The sequence below is a fragment of the Notechis scutatus genome, chromosome 1, assembly GCF_049901735.1.
Source record: "Notechis scutatus isolate UNSWTSFEM ecotype Mainland chromosome 1, rNotScu1.2, whole genome shotgun sequence".
Classification (NCBI taxonomy): domain Eukaryota; kingdom Metazoa; phylum Chordata; class Lepidosauria; order Squamata; family Elapidae; genus Notechis; species Notechis scutatus.
In genome coordinates this window covers 144,123,510-144,143,643 of record NC_142009.1, presented here as the reverse complement: position 1 = coordinate 144,143,643, position 20,134 = coordinate 144,123,510, and the positions used below count along the sequence as shown (strand labels likewise).

Below are 20,134 nucleotides of genomic sequence, written 5' to 3'. Positions count from 1 at the left end.
TATCAGGCTCCTCCTTGCTTTTTGCCACCAGGGACCCACACAGCTCTCTTTCTCCAATAGCTTCCCAGAAGGCTTCTAAGCTCAGTAACCACTTGGAGAACCAAAATGAAGACATGGTAGTAGACCCTTCACTGTGCCTCTCTGGAGAGCTCCCTCAAGTCTGGCACATCCCTTTGGTCAGCAGAAGAGTAGAACCATATGCGTGGCATGCTTGCCAACTGGAAGTCCTTTTTTCCCCTCCCGCCTTCTGTCTCCTTTCCATCTTTCCATCTGCCTTTCTTCTAGTTCCTTAAGCTCCACTCCAAAAAGTATAATATTTTAAACAGTAATTAAGAACATCCTTACTTTCTGGGTCAGTGTTTCTCAACCTTGGCAATTTTAAGATGAGTAGAGTTCAACTCCCAGCATTCCCCAGCCAGCTGTGTAATGCTGGGAGTCCTAAAAGTAAGGATGTTCTAGGTGCTTCAACAGGCCACGTTAAGAACATCCTTACTTTCTAGGTCAGTGTTTCTCAACCTTGGCAATTTTAAGATGAGTAGACTTCCAACTCCCAGCATTCCCCAGCCAGCTGTGTAATGTTGGGAGTCCTAAAAGTAAGGATGTTCTAGGTGCTTCAACTGGCCACGTTGTTTTAAACAGGTAGCTACCATTTTAGAAAGTGCTCCAAACTCAACAGCTTCCTGCTAGATAGAACTCCCTCATGGGCTGCTCCTCACCTCCAAAGATGTCCCAAAAACTAATTTTAGGGCAATGCATCAGGGAGGAATGTGACTTTCAGCAAAAAATCTACTGCAAGGATCTATGTCTGGATGTGTATTATTGTCGTACAAACCATGACTGGGCAGTTGAACTAAATAATATGTACAAAATCCAAAATCAGGAAATTGGGAACATATTTATATTCTTTCTTTCTGCCAAATATTTCGTTTTGTGCTATGGCTGTTTGCTTGAGATCTTTTTCAAATCGAAGAGACCAGTAGTAAATATTAAAAAAACCACCAAAACCTTTTGTATGGCTTGGCTGATGCCCACCTTTGCCACTTCTTTTGGGAGGAACGCAGCCGGGCGCTTACTTTTTTGATTCCCTACTAGGGGATCCTTCCAGTCAGCTTTCCAATATTTCTTAGATTTTTCAACTCAGTCAGCATGGAACTGGAAGGTAGGTATTCTACTCCAATCCCCTGCTCAAGCAGGAGACCCTACACCGTTTAAGACAGGTAGCTGTCTGGTCTTTTCTTAAAAGCCTCCAGCGATGAAGCACCTACAATTTCTGAAGGCAAAGCTGTTCCATTGGTTAATTCTTCTGTTAGGAAGTTTCTCCTTATCCAGCTTGCTCCTCTCCTTGATTAATTTTCATCCATTGTTTCTTGTCCTGCCCACTGGTGCTTTGGAAAGTAAGTTGACTCCCTCTTCTTGTGGCAGCCCTTCAAATACTGGAAAACTGCTATTGTGTCACCCCTAGTCCTTCTTTTGTTTAGACTAGCCATACTCAATAATTTATTATTTAAAAAAAATTACATTCTCTCTCCCACCTTTTCTGCAGGAGCTCAAGGCTACTTACATGGGGATCTTCCTTCATTTTATTTCCTCAATAACATCTTTGAGATTCAGGCTGAGCTGAGACAACAGTGTAACAGGACCAAAGTTGATCCAGTGCCCCAGATGGATACAAGTCCTATACCAACTTGTTAACTACTATAGGACACCGGAACTTCTCTATCTCACGAACTCCATTTTTATTTTAATCCCAATTAAGTTGGATTCTGATTATTTTGTGGTGTGCTAAAATGATTGCTTGTGTATGAAAAGGCCTGAGCTTTCTGGAGCTAGATCTGTATCCATTTCCCACCCCGAGATGATCTGCCAGTGCGAGAGAATACGGGTGTTGATAGCTTCTGTTGCTAGAGCAATTCTGAGACCTGGAATGCAATGGAGTGAAGGTTCAAGTTGCATGCTGACTTGAACTAAGCAATCAAATTAATTAATAGCTAGTCATATGCCATTACTTTTGATGAAATCATTGAACTCCTGACTGAATATGTTTCTTTTTCCTAAAAATGTACCATATGTACAATTATACATATAACTGAATTAAATACATATTAAAATATGTATTAAATATATAATAAAATATTCTCAGTAGACGAACAAATAGACAATATCACCGTATTATATTCAATGCTTATTCTATATATTGTACTTTTTGTACCCTGTGGGATATTTATTAGAAAGGTGTCATTAATACTAATTATATCTTCCTATGAATCAGTGATTCTCAATCTTCTTGACAACTTTCAGATTGAATAGCCATCAATTCCCAGAATTCTCAGCAATGCTATGTTGATTGGGGAACTCTTCAAGTAGCAAAGGTTGGGAAACCCAACTCTATAATATGGAATCTCCCATTAACCATGAGAAAAATTTCTGGGTTGCAAAACAGCAGGCACAGTCATATCTGTTATATTTTCTTTAATAAGTTTTTTTTTTAATTCCTCCCAATTAGATATCTAACTCTGGTGAAGGAGGGGTGAGGCTCGTGATTTTAACTAGTCTGTTGGAGTCACATTCCACAGAATACCTAGGTCCAAAGCAAAGTGAATGGGACCAGAACTAAATTAAATTAAAATTACATCACATTGATTCACATATATTTAATTTTTTATTTATATAAAAATTACAATTTGGTGGTAGACATTGGAAGCATTCTTAGGGCCACAGATGCTTCGAAGGCTCTAAATAGATAGCTAAGGCTGAAGATAGTTGATAATAAAAAATGGGGAAATTCCTAAGTAAAATGTCAAAGACAGATTAGTACCCCAGAAGTGGTTCCACTGTTTTATGAGAAGATATGGTATATTGTGACAAAACTGAAACTGTTACTTTGAAAATATAGTCTATGGTAGATAATGGAGGCATAATTTCGTGTTTTATTCTGCATTTCAGGCATACCAAGTGATGTTTCATTTATTGTATGAAAATTCTTTGAGGAGACACCTTTTTATTGAATTTACCATTTTTATTGGGTTAGTTGTAGACTTATACCTTGTTATAAAATGTTTATATTTAAAGATGAATTCAAACAAAAACAAGTGTTAAGTTTGAATCTCTTTCTTCAGTTATATCTATACCTCTTGGGAACCAGAATAGAAATAGTCCATGTAATCCCCAAATTCTATTAGCAGAGTTCTCTCTTCTTAAGACTGAATGTAGAAGCTATGCTGAAGACCTCACAACTTTCTGCAACAGCAGAGGCAGCAATATAAAATACTATTGCAAATACTAGATTATAGTGGCTAAACCATACTGTTATCTCTTGTGACAATGAAAGGGCAGTACTGATGCACCCCAACAGAAAGGGAGGTAAATGAACTGCCAAAAACAGTGTCTGGTTATTTTTCATGGTGATTGCTAATATAATATGAATACTGCAGAAACATATATACAGAAGTTTTAAAAGAAGTCCTATGTTAGCCATTGGCTTTGGGAGATGAGGTGTTTTCATTAGTAATAAGTGGTACTTTCCCATTCCACTAATTACTGTTAGTGCCTTTTCTCAGCAGTTTTTAAAAACCTCATTAGCATATAATCATTTTTTCCTTTAATTGCAGTGGAGAATGGTTTCTGAAATCTCAGTTTAAGTATATCTTGCTGCATAATGGCACTAAACCCAATTTCCTTAAATGCCATGGGGAAAATAATTTAGAAAAAGGAAGTCTGTCCTGCTACAGAATATATCAGAGGAAATGTGAATAGATTTTAAGTCAACTTAACTCAATGTTTATGGGAGCAACTTGCTACCTCTATTTAGGCATCTCAAACTTCTCTCTTTTTTCAAGCACAGCTACAGTAGTGACACGTTTGGGAATAAGAACACCAAATTAACATAGACCAGGATTCCAGCTGTAGAAGTTGGTACAGCAGTTAAAATAAAATCTACAGTGGCATCATTTTATTGCTGACTTTTGGTTGTGTGTGGTAAATGTTACAGCCTGAAACAAGTGTTTGTTGAGAAAATTAGCAGAGAAGGAACACAAATAATCCCATATATAACTGAATGAACGCAAAATTGGGAATCACAGCCAGGGGATTTGGGTGCAAATAGGGCCTCAAGCAATGACTTTCTGAAGCAAATCATACCCCCTCAATCTCAGGTCCCCATATATTAAAAATGAAAATAGTATTTATTTATTTATTTATAAAATATATTCTTTCCAATAAAAAATGCCCAAGTAGTTGTTTTAAAAAAGCCTTTTCTCATGATATTACTATAAAAACAGATTAGAAAGATTTTAAATGCCTTTGCATTTCTGAATGAGAACAAACAATAACAAATAAACAGAATCCTTTATCAGCATACAGATAGCCATATGAAGGACAAGATCATTAAAATAATGCATATACATATATGGGTTTATACAAAGGATTTCTTTCTGTTTGGAAAAACATCAGGCACTTTTCCACAAATATCCAAAAGGTAGTCCGAGGTGTTCAGCAATCAAATTGCCTTCTCTTTACAAATAGCAAAAATGATCTGTAACAATTTGGATGTCAACATGTTGGTTGAGGGAGATACAAGGGAAACACAAAATGGAGGATAGTTCTTTTCTTAAAAGATCTAGTTATAATGCAGTTACATTTTCTCTGTTATCTTAAACCATACCCATTAATTTCAGACCATATAAAACACAAAATCATTTTCCTAAAACATTAATTATAAATTATAATTAATAATTGAACTTTTCATCTTATGATCTTAACATTGTTTAAAAGTCATAGCAACATCTAATTCATTGTAATGAGTGCAAACTTAAGATTGCAATCCTGAGGCATGCTTGCTACGATATCAGTCCCACGGAATCGTCAGAATTACATCCCAGCAAGCATGTGCAGAATTGCACTGTAAGACTTTCAAGGAACTGGTCCATATGAATAATCATCTCTTTTTTTACAGATGCTCTGTTGAGTTGTCACCATTCAACATTACAACATTAGCTTATCATTTCATAGAACTTGTCAGTTTTATCAAAGCAGAGATCTCATTAATGCAGTTATTAATACATAATTAGAAAACAGTACATTAAATTGGAACAGTTCTATTACATATTTCTTTTACAGACTGAGGCAGAGAAGATAGCCTGGCTGCTTGGAAAAGCAACTGACACAATTCACAAAGCCATCATATGCGATTATTTAAAATTACAGAATATAAAGATATATGCAAAAACATGTATGATCAATCTTCACATTAATTTTTATAATACCACACTCCATTATATTTTAAATTTCCCTGTCCTCCTGCCCTATAATAGCATTACTGAGCATTGGGTCCAGGTAATGCTAATTGTCAGTTATTTAAAATGAGCAGAGGTGTTCCTTATCTGGGCAAACAGTATTCGACTAATATTCATACTGAATTGAAACATACACAGAGACACGAGAATATTTAACAGTCTTTCCCAGGATTCTTTGCCAGCATTTTTAAAACATTCTTAGGTTATAAAATGCTCATGGAACCATTTATCTCTTAGGGGTGTTCTGCTGGTAGTTAAAATATATGCTTGCTGCAGCTGTACACCATGTGGTATCATATGAATATAAGGTCTTCAAAGAATACCTTGCATGTGTCTTCCGTGAGGCATGTGCAGTTGAACCACATGATATAGTAAATCGCTGGAGGAGGGTTAAAGCTTAAATGTCCCTCAGGGGCTGTATCTCACCTAATGTCCACTAAATCCTCCCTGGCTATTCCTCATGACCTCACTCTCCAAAACATAGAAACAAAGTGATTTGGCAATTTTGAGGGGCCAGTCTCCTTGCCTTTTCCTCAGGCACCCCTGAAATCTACTTCAAAGAATTGAAAAATTTGATTTGCTAGGATTTGAAGACTTTTTTGAATAAATATTTTCTTTGCTTAAGATTTGGGAGGGGCGAGATTCAATATCATATAAAAGAAAGATGCACAACACAGCTACTATATCAAAGAGACATAAGATATAGCTCACAATTTCAATGATATTTATATTTATTTATATATTGCAAGCCTGCTCTTATCGATCTAAGAGTAAACTATTGGAACTTTCCTTGATCATTGTAAGATGTTGAAGGCAATGGTCGGTAAACCCCACCAAAACTATTGTTACATTATGATGATCAAGATTTATTTCTACAAAATAGATTATTACATCATAATTATCGTAAACCAGTTTCTAGCTGTATGATCTCTTCAAATCAAAATAGGAGGCAGTAATAAAAAAGAAATGAGGGACCATGCAATTAAAAAAGGTAAATTAAAATGGATTATTAATGAAAATATTAACACAAATGCCTAACAATCTTTATAAAACTTCATAAAATAAATACAAATATGATCTGTATGTACAAAGTATTTAACAACATTTAAGACTTGAACTGTCAATATATACTAAGAATACAGATCATCCTCATGCCAGATAAAAACCAGAAATTTTATATGTAAAAACCTTCTCTTATAAATCTTACAGAATGCTAATAAAAATTCTCTCCTCTTATATTGTTAAAATACTGTGCATAAAATATGCTGAATGTCTTTAAAGTATTGGATTCTGCATATTTTTAAGAAGCTTGTAAAACAGCAAATGTAAGAAAATAGTTATAGATGTATTACAAATTTTACATTTTATTAATAAAATTAATCAGTCTGGAAATGAGCTCTAAAATAAATCTACTCCATATGCATACAAAGCTTCTCAATATACTCTCTAATGTAGAAATCTGAATACCAAAACTTTGGTTGGGTTATATTCAATGGTTTGTCACATATGAAATTTACAGCAACTTTAACTCACCAAAAGAAAATTAATCAAGCTGTTCAACCATGTTCCATGATTTTAATAAATCTAATATGTTCTTATAGAAATTAAGATTACTTCTACAGCTTATTCTATACACCACTTTGCCCATACTGCGGCCATGTCAGCAGGGATTATGGGATTTGAAATGTAATACATCTGGAAGCCATCTATTCGGGGAAAGCTGCAGCATACAGTCAGGTATCTTCTGCTTTTCTATTACATAATAATAAGTTTGGCACTTCCAAATAAAGACACTTCCAATGGCACATTCCTTACTTTCAGCAGCGAATAACCTGCAAGTATCTGGCAGCAAATATTTGTACAAAAAAAAAAGAGAGAGAGAAAGAGATCAGCAGCCAAGACTGACAAGAGAAAAAAATTATACAAGAAAATGCAAAGAAGATGAAGAACGTCTTTGGACTTCTTTATGCATATGCAGTTCTTGTAGTCAGAGATGTCTAAAGCACTTTAAGCTGTAACCTAGGATAATAGAAAGAAAACATACAATGATAAAAGGCACTCTTCATTGATCAGATCCCTACATAAAAATGCATTTTTATGGCTTTTTCATCAGGCATCCGGCAAACTGTGCTATTTTGACATAAGTCTGCCAGGGAGGATATTGAGGTATTCATGCCTTAAAAACTTGTGGTGGTGATTCTCCTGTGGCTTTACTCAAAATAAGTAAAAGATAATGCTATATTTGACTTCACATGGTAGCTGCTCTTTCATGTCTCTTGTTGCCTTTTGATGAGCTGCCCTTCTGTGACACCTTAAGATCACATAGTGCGATTCATCATCTAAGATACTTTCAAAATGTAACTCCACCCCATCCTTTCATCATATAACCAAACAAAAGCAAATATGCAAGAAACCAAAACCATTAATCTTTAGAAAACTGAGAATGAACAACATGATGGTAATTTCAAAATGAAGTCATTAAAATGCCTAGATTAACGGTAAAATAAGAATTCCTTTCTCTTCCATTTTCTTGTTGCCCTTTCCACTGATTATTTATTGGCCAAATTGCACCTAAAGTTATTCTACGTTACTAAACTTTTATCATAACATTTTATTTATTATTAGAATTTAAGTTTCCTGCTTCTAGAAAAATAACATGTCTCATATCTCACAAGATAGCTTTTTTATAGCTTCTGTATTGATTTTTAAAGTACAGGTAGTCCTTACGACCACAATTGAGCCCAAAATTTCTATTGCTAAGTGAGACAGTTGTTAAGTGAGTTTTGCTCCATCTTTCAACCTTTCTTGTCACCGTTGTTATGTATATCACTGCTGTTGTTAAATTAGTAACAGAAATGTAAAGTGAATCTAACTTCCCCATTGACTTTGCTTGTCAGAAGGTCACAAAAAGTGATGACATGACCCTGGGACATAAATATGAGTCACTTGCCAAGCGTCCCAATTTTGATCATGTGACCACAGGGATGCTGCCATGGTTGTAAGTGTGAAAAATGTTGTTGTTGTTGTTGTAACTTCGAATGTTCAGTAAGATTGTAAGTCAAGAACTATCTCTATGTATTTATAAATCATCTTTCATCAACAAGGCAAAGCATGTGTTTATAAACTTTCTGATCTAGAATATGTTTTGATCATATAAGCAAATTATATAATTGCATTTGCTAATGATATTTTACATGTAATATCTACTGTGCCTTCTCTCTTTGTCTAATTTCCTTCTAGGGCAGGAGTTCCTTTAACACTCTTGGAGCAGTTCTGTACATGACAACTTCATGAAAATAAGATAATTTATATGCAGCTTTTCATTCTAATGGAACAGTCTACCCCAAGCTCAATTTTGCCCTTATACTATTGCTTTAAGGTTTTAAGATAATGAATGTATTGCCAACATAGTCATAAAATAATAAAAAGAGAACTAACCTTCCAGTCTTATCCTGATACCCAGCTATGTGTTGTTGTTTTAACACCGTGTGGCAAACTTTGGTTAGGTAACACACTGTCAAAGTTAAAATCTAACGTTTCCCCATCCATCAGATCATTACGGATTATTGATTCCATATCGCAGTCCAATCGTTCAATGAACATGTCATCTAAGTCACTAGGCAGCTTCTCCTGATGGAAAGAAACAATTCCCACTCTTCCATACCCATTACAGCTGTTCACTGTGGTGAAGGGGCTTATGCTATTCACTTGCATGGGGTGGCTCATGAGCCCCTGGACTGAGTTTTTTGCTGAGGTTGAATGCGTCACATTTGAAGCGTGAGACACAGCGCTAAGGGTGAGAGACAAGGTATGGCTGTTTATAACTGCTGTGGGTTGGACGTGTCCTTGATGAGAGTGAGCACTGGGGGCAATGATTTTGTTGTGGGACTGCTGGTTGCCATATGGTGATATTGCAGAGTTAGAGACCATTAGTATATTTTGTCCCAGCACTCGGCTATTAGGCTGGGAAACATGAGTATCTACTGAGGCTAAGACGTCATTATGTGGCGGTGAATCAGAAGTAAGCAACTCCTTAAGAAGTCCTGGGCAATTATATTGGTTCAGAGTCCCATAGCTCGATTTATTGTCCTGAATTGTCGGCATAGGCATCTGGGACAAAGAATTGATGCTAGGCTGAGCATAACTGTACTTCCTGTAGTCTGCATTGGCGGAACCTATATTTGTACTGGACGATGTATATGAATAACCAGTGGATTGTTGCATCATGGTAGTAGGTGGAGATTGGGTAGACCCAGCCAATGATGTATTTGGAGACAAAAGATTGAGATTATCCAGTAGGTTTTCCATATTTTCGGAACTACTCATTTCAGAAAGGCTCGGCAGGGTTGAGGCCATTTTGGTTGCTGATGGAGGATAGACCAGGGAATGCACGTCCCCTTCCCCAAGGTCATCTTGTTCTGGCAGAATTGGGGAAAGTCTTCCACTAATAGTACTAGCATTTGAACTGGCTCGAGGTCGAAAAGTACTCCAGTTATTATCAAAGTCGTCGTTGCTATGATTGCTGGGGCTCGCAGGCCATTTCGGGAACTGCGCTCCTGGACTGTCGCCATTTCCATCTTGACCTGCTTGAAGAGCGGATTTTTTCTTTGCAGCCCTCCCTCGGCTTTTTGCAAACTTGCTGCTGTTGTCCATGGAGGCAGCCCTCCTCCTGGGTGACTTGCCACTTTTGCCTCCTTCTGGATTAAGCATCCACCAAGAGCTTTTTCCCGTTCCTTCATTCTGTACTCTAATGAACTTGCTGTGCAAAGAGAGGTTGTGACGGATTGAGTTCTAAAAAAAAAAAAAGACAACGTAAGAAAGATATTGAATTCCTCTGCCACAGTAATATATTCTGGATTCCCCACCCCACCCAAAAAAACCACCAATCCATCAAGTGAGAAATAGAACAATATCAATATAAAATAGTATCTCCCCCATCACACACACACACACACTCACTTTCAATTGTATTTCTGTCAGTAACAAAACCTATCACACTTGTAGGATGCAAAGAGGGGGAATCAAGATCAACAAATCACAGTGGCTGCCACACCAAATAATAACACTCTTCATTGTTAGAATCAACAGGATCCTGCACTACACACATGCAGGAAGCCATACCTGCTCCACCTGAAAATTAACACCATAGATTATCAAATGTCTCTGGACACTAGACATTTAGCCAAAATGCTATGTAAAAAGCCCTCCTCACGGGAGCATAGCTGAAGAAAAAAAAAATTCAGGATCTGCTAAGCCAGTTCCCCTACCTCCCACCCCACAAAGAGGGACTGGAAAGTTTGGATTCATCAATAATTCCATCCCGTCAGCTCAAAGACAAACTTCTCAGGAAGCAGACTAGACTAATGCAAATACAGAGAAAAGAGGAGGAAGAGAGGCTGCCTAGAGGAATCAAAGGACACAGAACAGTACAGATGGCATTTGGCTTCAAAAGGGTTAAACCCACTACAATTCCTTCTCTTGCCAGTTGACCAGCTAATTGGTCTGAACAGAGAGTTATTTTACCTCTGCTAAGGGAGCGGAAAGCCAACAGTCCATTCCCACCAAGTCATCCATCTCCCGGCCTATGAGAAACAGGGAAAGGACCCAAGACCGCGGAAATCACACAACCCTTGTCCCAGCACTCCCGGGCACGTCTTTCTATTAGCAGATGCCTTAGAAGGAACTGGAATCAGGTGGGTTGGCAGCAAAGGCACAGATAGCTTTCACACTGCCCAAACGAGCTTGTTAAGTTTCCAGAGATGATGGCAACGGGTTTAACTATCATAGAAACAGGTGGACAATGCACCCAGCTGCATTTACAAAGCTTTTGCCGAAAACTGGCAGTTACTTAACAACCTCTTGAGAAAATGTCATAAAATGCAACAGTTATGTCTTATGAACATTATGGACAGGCTCCACCATGGTCATAACTCAAGGACCACCTGCTAATTAAAATGACAGGTTAAAATATATTTGTAGTTAAAAATGCTGTCAAGAATTTTGGAAGCCATTTCATTATAACTTTTGTTATTTTTTCCTTTTCTTGCACTTTTTGCTTTTTCTCTCTCTCTTTTTCTCTTTTCCTTTATATTAGCTTGTGTTAGTTTTTATCTTTTTAAAAAAAAAATGTATGTGTATGTACATATATATAAGATTAGAATAAGATAATAAGATAAAACCAAAATAAAAGTATTCAGATTTCATTTGAACAAGTATGGTAAGCCCATTAGAAATATTAGGGGAATATATGGTTATAAATTTCATATTTTGCTATGAGTCCCCCTTTTTGCAAGATGCAAGGTTTTTGTGTGTGTGTGTGCATAAGATATAGTTTAAACAAGGATCAAATTGGTGTGGGTGTTTTGTGTTGGAGTGTGTGTGTTTGTTGTGTCAAGGGAACAGAAACCTGACCCCTTTTCCCACTTTCTTGGCACTTCACCTTCCTCGTCTGGTTCACATTTGATAATGCAATTAGACAGACAGGTAAAATGTTTAAAGCAGCTAGTGAGAAATGGAGTGTGTTGTGGTGTCAACTTTTACATTCCTCCTTTGCGTATACTTTTTCGGGTGTGAAGTAGGACCCTTCCTCCGTTTCATAACTGAATGGGAGAAATATACCGCTGTTCTACGGGTCTGTTTTATCTTGTATGATGTTTCTAGCCAAGGCTTCTGTAAACTTGCTTCATTCACCCAATGTCAAATCCAGAGATTATCACTTTCTAATTCGAAACATCAAGTTTTGCTCATCTACTCAGCAAAAGTATATTCCTACTTCCTACTGAAAATAGGGACAGACAGAATAATAGTGCTACACCTTGTCCCTGGCAACATCAGCAGATAAGAATGTTTGAAGCTACTTGAGATAATTCAGTGTAAGATGAACATGAGGTTGGAAAACTTTAAAAAAAACCCACAACACTCTGGACTGTTCACACTAAAATCCATTAACACATTCCAAAAAAAAAAAAAATGAAACCAAAGATGTTTTGTGGCCATCATATATCTCACCTTACCAAAGCTGAAAGTATGTTTTATACTGAAAATGTAATTCTGTGTGCAGACCTATCTGTGCAAATTATTCACTCCATCCACAAAAGAACCATTTAGTATTTTGCAGAAACTGCAGAGGCTTCCTTAGTCATCAAAAAGTTACAATCTAGTATTCTTATATGAAGGACATTCAAGGTCACTTTTGGAGCAGCTAAGCCATCTCCAAATTTTGCCAACAACAACAGAAGTTCCAAACAGGAAAAAGTTTGCAGCAGAGCGCCTGTTACATAAATTCCTGTTTTTCACAAGCCGGGGGAAATTAAAGAAACTACAGTATGATTTACTACTTGGAAAAAAGTGTGGAAGAGAAATAAGTAATGCAAAAATATTTAGCGTAGTTATTGATGTTGTGTCTACAAATCTTTGCCAAACATAGACATGACTTGATAATGGTACAATTTTAAACACTGGAACTTGGCAACAGGGCCAGCAAGTGCAGTGACTGAATTTGGAGTCTGTCCCTCAAACCTAGAAAGAACTTGAGCGACAGTGAAAATGAAAGGTGGCATTTTTTGTCTAAACTAAGCAGGAGTTTCACTTCAAAGTACATGCATCAACTCAGTGTGTCAAATTTTATTGCTCTATTTCTTGGCAGGATTGATTGCAACTTCATCTATAATAAATCTTTAGTGGAGTCACTAAGTTTCTCTCTAACTTTGCAAACTTCACTCTGGAAACATTTCTGCATTTGGGCATAATTATTCTATTGCCACTTTCATACATCTATGTTTCTATTCTCTGATCCCCCCCCCCAATTATGTTTGGAAGATGATCTGTGTGACCCTTTTTCCTCCTGGCCAGCTTAAAAACCAAGGAATACGCAGGAAATAACTTAGGCAAATCAGTGTCCTTTCCAGTCAACCAAGTGGAAAATCGAGACTACCACCAACCTGTATCCCTCCCCCAACTTACAGGGGGGAGTAATAAAACTCCCCTTGTGCCCCTCTGCACAAAGAAAGGGGAAATTTATTTATTTTTTAGCGCATGTTTCAAGTTCGTGCTATGTGTATTTGGCTGCTTGTGATACACAGAAAGACAGATCTAAGCTTTTGGTATAAAGGAAAATTGCTTAGCCATCAAGACTTTCTGCAATAAATCCCTGTTGAATTCTGTGATGAAGGCATAACAGAATTATGGTCTCTTTCCCAACACTTATAGGTCACACTGTAGAACAGTGTATGGAAGCAGAGAGAACATAATGGGACAATTTGTCACAGCCAACTAGCTGCGGCCAACTCACCGCAGCTAATTCAACAAATACAAAAGTTAAATTAATTTCAACAGAACCGTGGTGAATAATAATAAAGTCAATCCAGAAATACAAGAGCCACAATCATTTTGACAAAAATGGAACCATCAATAATAAAAGTAGCTGAATGAAACAATTAATACAGCATTGAATTGTCCCGTGGCGAATTGGCCATGGCGAGTTATCCTGGCCCCCAGAGAGAAAGCAATGACTTGCTTGAATCCAGGCATTTATTGAGATTGTGAAATGGACCAGAAGGATTAAATTGAGTTCAAGGCTTCATTTTGCAAATCAAGTTGCAGAGGTTTTTTGTTTTTTTACAGGAATTATGGACGCTATAACATTGCCTGTAAAAGAAGCTGAACAGCTTACAGCTAGGAAGTGCTGAATGTAAATGATGGAAGGAACTGTTCAGGTGACTGTTTTCCTGAATGGGAAAATGCCTCTCTAATCCTTGTACAGTTCCAATGTCACCAAGTGCAACTGAATCAGGGAATGAGAGATAAGACTTCTCACTGTTTCCATCTTTTTCAAGTATTACTCTGTGGTGGCGCAGTGGTTCAATCCTGAGCGGCTCAAGGCTGACTCAGCCTTCCATCCTTCCGAGGTCAGGAAAATGAGGACCCATATTGTTGGGGAGGGCAATAGGCTGACTCTGTAAACTGCTCAGAGAGGGGCTGTAAAACACTGTGAAGCGGTATATAAGTCTAAGTGCCACTGCTGTTCATTTGAGTAATATTTATTGTTTTGCTGTTAGCAATTTGCTACCAAATGTTTGTGGGACTTGAAGCACATTGCATCCTGATCAATGTTCCCGGATCACTAAATCAGATACGTTAATTTCCCACCTACTGTTCATTCAGAAGCCCACTTATGTCCATCCACAACAAAGCTAGCATCTGCTTTCTGTTACCTGGAATATGCATACAAGAGGAGATGCTCTGAAATTTGGAAGCCAAGAGCTCTACAGAGATAAATCTGACCCAGTGAAGTCCCTCTACAGGTTGTTGATTTTCAATGACTACTAGCAACCGGAAAACAGTGGTCTGATCCTCACCAATCTTTTGAATAAGTAATCAGCAAGCGGTTGGGACACCAGATTGTTGGGCTTCCTGCCTTAACAGCAGCAGGAAACCAATGATCCATTTCCTGCCGGCCAGCTGATGATGCTGATTAGTTGGCCAGCAGGAAAAGCAAACCAAGTTCCTAAGATTCTAGGAGGTCACACTTTTTGGTGGTTTAGGACTGTCTATGACCCTAGACCATAGCTTGTCCATCCATAATATATTGTCATTTCAAAGTTTCAGTTAAACCTGAAAATCTTCTCCATTTCTAGCAATAATACCATCTATGGGGAAAGGCATTACTATTCCATTAAAAAGAAGTAAGGAACGATCTGCTTAGGCGTGAATGTAGTAGCTTTTTTTATAATGGTATTATAATATGACTTACTTGTTAAATCTTTTATACTCCATTTAAAATCTTTTTGAGGCATTTTAAAATAAACAAGCTTGAATCCAATCACTTACAATAACAATATAACCAAATTAGCCCATCACCTTTAAGACATGGCTCTTTTATCAAGAATGTTCTAAAATTATATGCATCATCAAACTATGGGGAAGCTTATGTAAATGTTAGTTTTGAAGAGTTCCTCATATTGATGGATTTAGTTAGAGCAGGGGTGTCAAACTCGTGCCGTCATGGCAATGTCACATTATATATCACAACTTTTTTTCCCCTTCACTAAAACCAGGCATGGGTGTGGCCAGCATGTGACATATCCAGCCCACAGGCTGTGAGTGCGACAGCCCTGAGTTAGAGGCTTATCAAAATTATTTAGCCAAAAAATCATGGATATATTGATATACATTTAATGGTAGTAAAATGTTCTGATTTTATCCTGTATTTCAGGATTTAGTGACCATTTTCCATTCTGATACATAGAAAAAAAATTCAGAGGATCTGTTATACTGCTTTTTTTCAGATGATAATTCACTGTGTCAAGATTTCAGGTGATGTCTTTAAAACACTATAATATTTTTTGAAATCAGTTATGAACTATATCTCTGGGGAACTGAACATCTGTTTCATTAGCTATTGTGCACACTATTTATAGCAGGATTGAGATTACACAGAAATTACAAAGCATCTAAGAAAGTGTGTTTGTCTATGTGTCTATGAAAATGAAATAAAACCTTAGCTGCTTATTTAATTCTCTGTATGTTTCAATGTATTGTTTACCTTCTGTTTTTTGGGTTTGGTCTTAGGGAATACATACTTTAAATGAAAATGAAATGTACAGTTTAAAATTGATTTTTAAAAATAGCAAACATAGATTTAAAAAGAAGAAATTTAAACTTAAGGTAGCAAGAAGTGGCATAAAATCTTATTTAGTAAAAAATCAAATCATATAAGTGTTCTTAAAAGAACTCATTTACTGCATTGAAATAACATATTTTACCTGATTATTCAATTAACATATTTTCTGAGTGCCATAGAATACACCATACCATATACAATCAAGCACACTATTTTTTATAACATACTAAGCCACAAAAACAAAATAGCCTTTCCCCTTCAAAGCTAACAAACTTTCAGCTCATTCTCATGTTGCCTGTCATAATATAAAGACACCCCACTGATACCATTTCCTGGGCATGTCTTCACAAGACATGTTGTCTCTATGTTACCACCAGCTCACTGAACAGCCAGGCCGAAATTGGTATAAAATGTTGTAGTCTGAAGAGTAATGATTTACCTCATAATATGACACAAAACCTCTCCTGTGGACATTCTAAAGCACACAGAGAAGCAGCTTTGGGGGACATGTTCAGGTTCAACAATCTGCTTGGCTCCAATTGACGAGGAAGATGAGCTGCGACATCGTCCCCTCCTATATGGTTGCTGGTCTTGGACATTTTTGCTTTGGCTACAGGAAAGACAGGATACCTCCCGTGAGTGACCTAATTCCTCTTCTTTTGGGAGGTGTGGATATGAGAATATTAATCTCTATACAGTCTTCCTTATTTGGTAAGCAAAATAAAAATAAACCTAGGACGTAGGTTTTGAGAAACAAAAGTAAATCTCAGAAGTATTGCCCTTAAAAGTTTCTAAAAACTGCCGAATTTAGGAGGGGACAACTGTGTAGGTTGCACCATCCCAAGTACTGACACAATCGGAAGGCTGGGAGAGACTTCAAGAAAACCTCAGGCCTGTGTGGACAATATTGTGCTGATTTTGGCAGCTGGCACTAGGGTTCCTCAAGAAACAGCTGAACAGCCTATGCTTGTTCACTGGGTAGGCCTACCTGAGTCAGACAAAATCATTCCAGCCACAATTGGCACATGATCTAACATTGGGCAGAGGCAGTGACCTAACCCCTACCATAAAGACACAAACCAGGACACAAGTAGTTTCCTCCAAGTAGATCCTATAATTTATCAAGTTGGTTTGGTCCTCTGTGGGATTAGGAGAGAGCAAAGCAAGCAAAGATGGGGGATCAGGGACTTCAAAAACTAATGTTGACGGTAAGAACCATGCCTTTTATAGTCCTTTATTACCATCCTTGAACCTCTGATTAGCAAGAAAGAGGAGTCGGAAGTGCTATTCTGATCATCTATGTAAGTCCCAAGGCAGTGGTGGGATTCAAATTTTTTTTACTACCGGTTCTGTGGGCGTGGCTTGGGTGGGCCTGGCAGGGGAAGGATACTGTAAAATCTCCAGCCAAAGGTGGTATTTGCCGGTTCTCCGAAGTACTCAAAATGTCCGCTACCGTTTCTCCAGAACTGGTCAGAACCTGCTGAATAACCACCTCTGTCCCATGGTCTAAGGAACAGAGCAGTTCTGGAAGACACTTGAGAGGACAATATTCTGATAGCCAGAACTTTTTGAATAAGGTAAGAAAAATAGTGACATAATAAGAAATGAAAGCTCAAACCTGAAACCCATCCCAGAACACGTATGAATAATTATTGGTAGTTTATTTTCCTACCCAGTGAGCCAGGCTGGCAGTAAGGAGAAAGGGAGCTGGGAATCTACCTATCACTGCTCAAGGTTACACTCTGGGTGAGAGGGCAGTTTCTGCTGAGGTGCAATAAAACAAAACAGCACAAGCAGCCATTTTCATATTGACAGATTTTCTTCCCAACTCAAAGATGTGAGGAAAAAGCCCTTAGTCAACTATATAAGTGTAACTGCCAGGTTTTTTCCTGGTTTCAGTGGAAAACTCAGTTGAATTGTATTGCCTCAGTCACGAGCATTTTTCACATCCATGCCCTCATGGCATTTCAGCCTCTGGATCCTGGTATTTTACTACATTTTTACAATGCTTTTCAAATAGGTAGTCCTTGATGTATGACCACAATTGTACCCAAAATTTCTGTGGCTAAGCAAAGGTAGTTGTTAAGTGAATTTTGCCCTGTTTTACGACCTTTCATGCCACAGTGGTTAAGTGAATCACTACGGTTGTTAAATTAATAACATAGCTGTTAAGTGAATCTGGCTTTCCCCATTGACTTTGCTTCTCAGAAGGTCACCAAAGGTGATCCCATGACCCCGGGGACACTGCAGCTGTCATAAGTACATGCCACTTGCAAAGCGTCTGAATTTTGATCATGTGCTGCAATGGTAGTAAGTGTGAAAAACGCTCATAAGTCACTTTTTTTCAGTGCCATTGCAACTTTGAACAGTCACTAAATGAATGGTTGTAACTCAAGGACTACCTGTATTTATTGCTATTATGAGCAGCTCTCCTTTAAATACAGATCAGATTGTCCATGCAATCTGTCTTATAGGTGGACTCAGGAAAGCCCTTTGAATTGGGAAATCTCCAGGACAAATATAGACAAGATGACGGATTTGATAAATCAAAGGTAGAATCATAATTCATTTCCTGGAAAGTAATGAAAAGCCAGCATAGTTGGGGAAATAACTACTTTGTTTAACCCCAAAGACAGCAATCCCTAAATTCAAGATGTTTCCTTCCTGAATACTGTATACCTACCAAAATACTGTAAACTAGATTATTAGAAAGTCAAAATATATCTCAGCGAGGTTCTTCTAAGAAAACTACATGGACGTGTCCATAAAGTCATCAAGCATCTTATGTGATTAGAAAGGAAGATTAAATAGAAAAGGGAATATAATTTTTTTTAAAAAAAATTCCTATCTTGTTAACCAGAGTTGCCAATAGGCATTAAAATCAGTCCTGGAGATTTCCCTATCCAATAAATGCATACTTGTAACTTCCCTTGTGAATCATAAATATGAATGAATGAATGGAAACAATACACACACACACACATACATGAAAATTGATTAAATTAATGATTAATAATTAAGATTACCTATAAAATAAAGCACCATTGCCCGTATGTGTGGTGTCTTATTTTTGCCAATATGAAATTACAGATTATTCACAGGTAATTTTTGGGAGAGGAAGGGAAAAATCAATTCTCTTTGTTTTCTTTTTCATTGCTTATTTTATTGTTCTGTTATTTTACTTCTGTTTTGTTTATTATTTTTCCACTTCTTGCTTTTTATTGTTGTAAACCACCTAGAGCAAGGGTGTTAAACTCACAGCGTCACATTGTTGTCACATGACACGTTGCAACTTTCCCCCTTTTGTTTAACTGGGGGTAGGCGTGGCCAGTATGTGACGCATCCAGCCCATGGGCCACGATTTGACACTCCTGGCCTGGAGTAATCCTATGGCGAGATAGGCAGCAAATAAATTAAATATATACATACATACATAGGTTTTCACTGTGGATCAAACTTCTTTTATCGGTACATATCATAAACATTGAAGCCTGGCCCCTATATTTTTAATATTTATATCTACAGTGAGCCATTCATTAGAATTACAGATACTTAGATATCAAAGGAAACAGCTGTTAGAATCGGTGATGAAAGCTGTCATTTAATTGTGCTCCCAGGCCACCTAAACACTTTTGAAGGGTCACTGTTTAAAGCCATATCCCTCTGAACTGACAATAAAACGCCACCAACTTCTTTAGCTTATATTTTGTTCCTATTTAGTATTTCCTGCAACTTCAGAATCATAAAACAGGAATGACAGGGCCCTAAGCCAAGAACCTCCATTGTTTTCAATGGAGGCACTCAAGAATTGGCAAAACAGGCTGGAAATGACAATGGAAGTAGAACTGGCCAGGCATCCATTCACACTGCCTTCACCCGCTCTTTGTCTCCCCTTCCCCTGACAGGATGAGTTTTGCTCAGAAATTCCAGTACTGTATTACAAACACCAAGGGGAAAAACATGCCATACGCACTATATAATGAGAAAGACAAATAGCCTGTTACATTTGTATTCCACCCAGCCTCCAAGGAACTCAGCCTTTGAAAGTTTCCTGCAGTGCCACAAACACTAGCTTCAAGTTTATGAATGAGGCAGGCAGCAACTGAGATCAAAAGACATGCAAACGGCCCAGAGGGATTTATCAAAGCAACCTGCCCCAGACTATAAAGTTCTGTTTAGCGCAAGTAGTTTCTAACTGCATGGCCATGGTGTTATTCTACAC

The 20,134-nt window shown here is 37.6% G+C and overlaps 1 protein-coding gene across 1 annotated transcript in view; it reads right to left on the bottom strand.

Annotated features, from left to right (window-relative positions):
- Nucleotides 1–4,325: 4,325 nt before the first annotated feature.
- The window catches only part of FOXO1 (forkhead box O1), a 48,257-nt gene continuing 32,448 nt past the window's right edge, over nt 4,326–20,134 (bottom strand). The window contains exons 2-3 of the mRNA XM_026668589.2: nt 8,730–10,082; nt 4,326–7,310 (exon numbers count right to left, since the gene is read on the bottom strand). Of these exons, the coding sequence (XP_026524374.2) occupies nt 8,739–10,082 (1,344 nt within the window). The 3' untranslated portion in view covers nt 4,326–7,310; nt 8,730–8,738. The remainder of the gene's footprint in view (nt 7,311–8,729; nt 10,083–20,134) is intronic.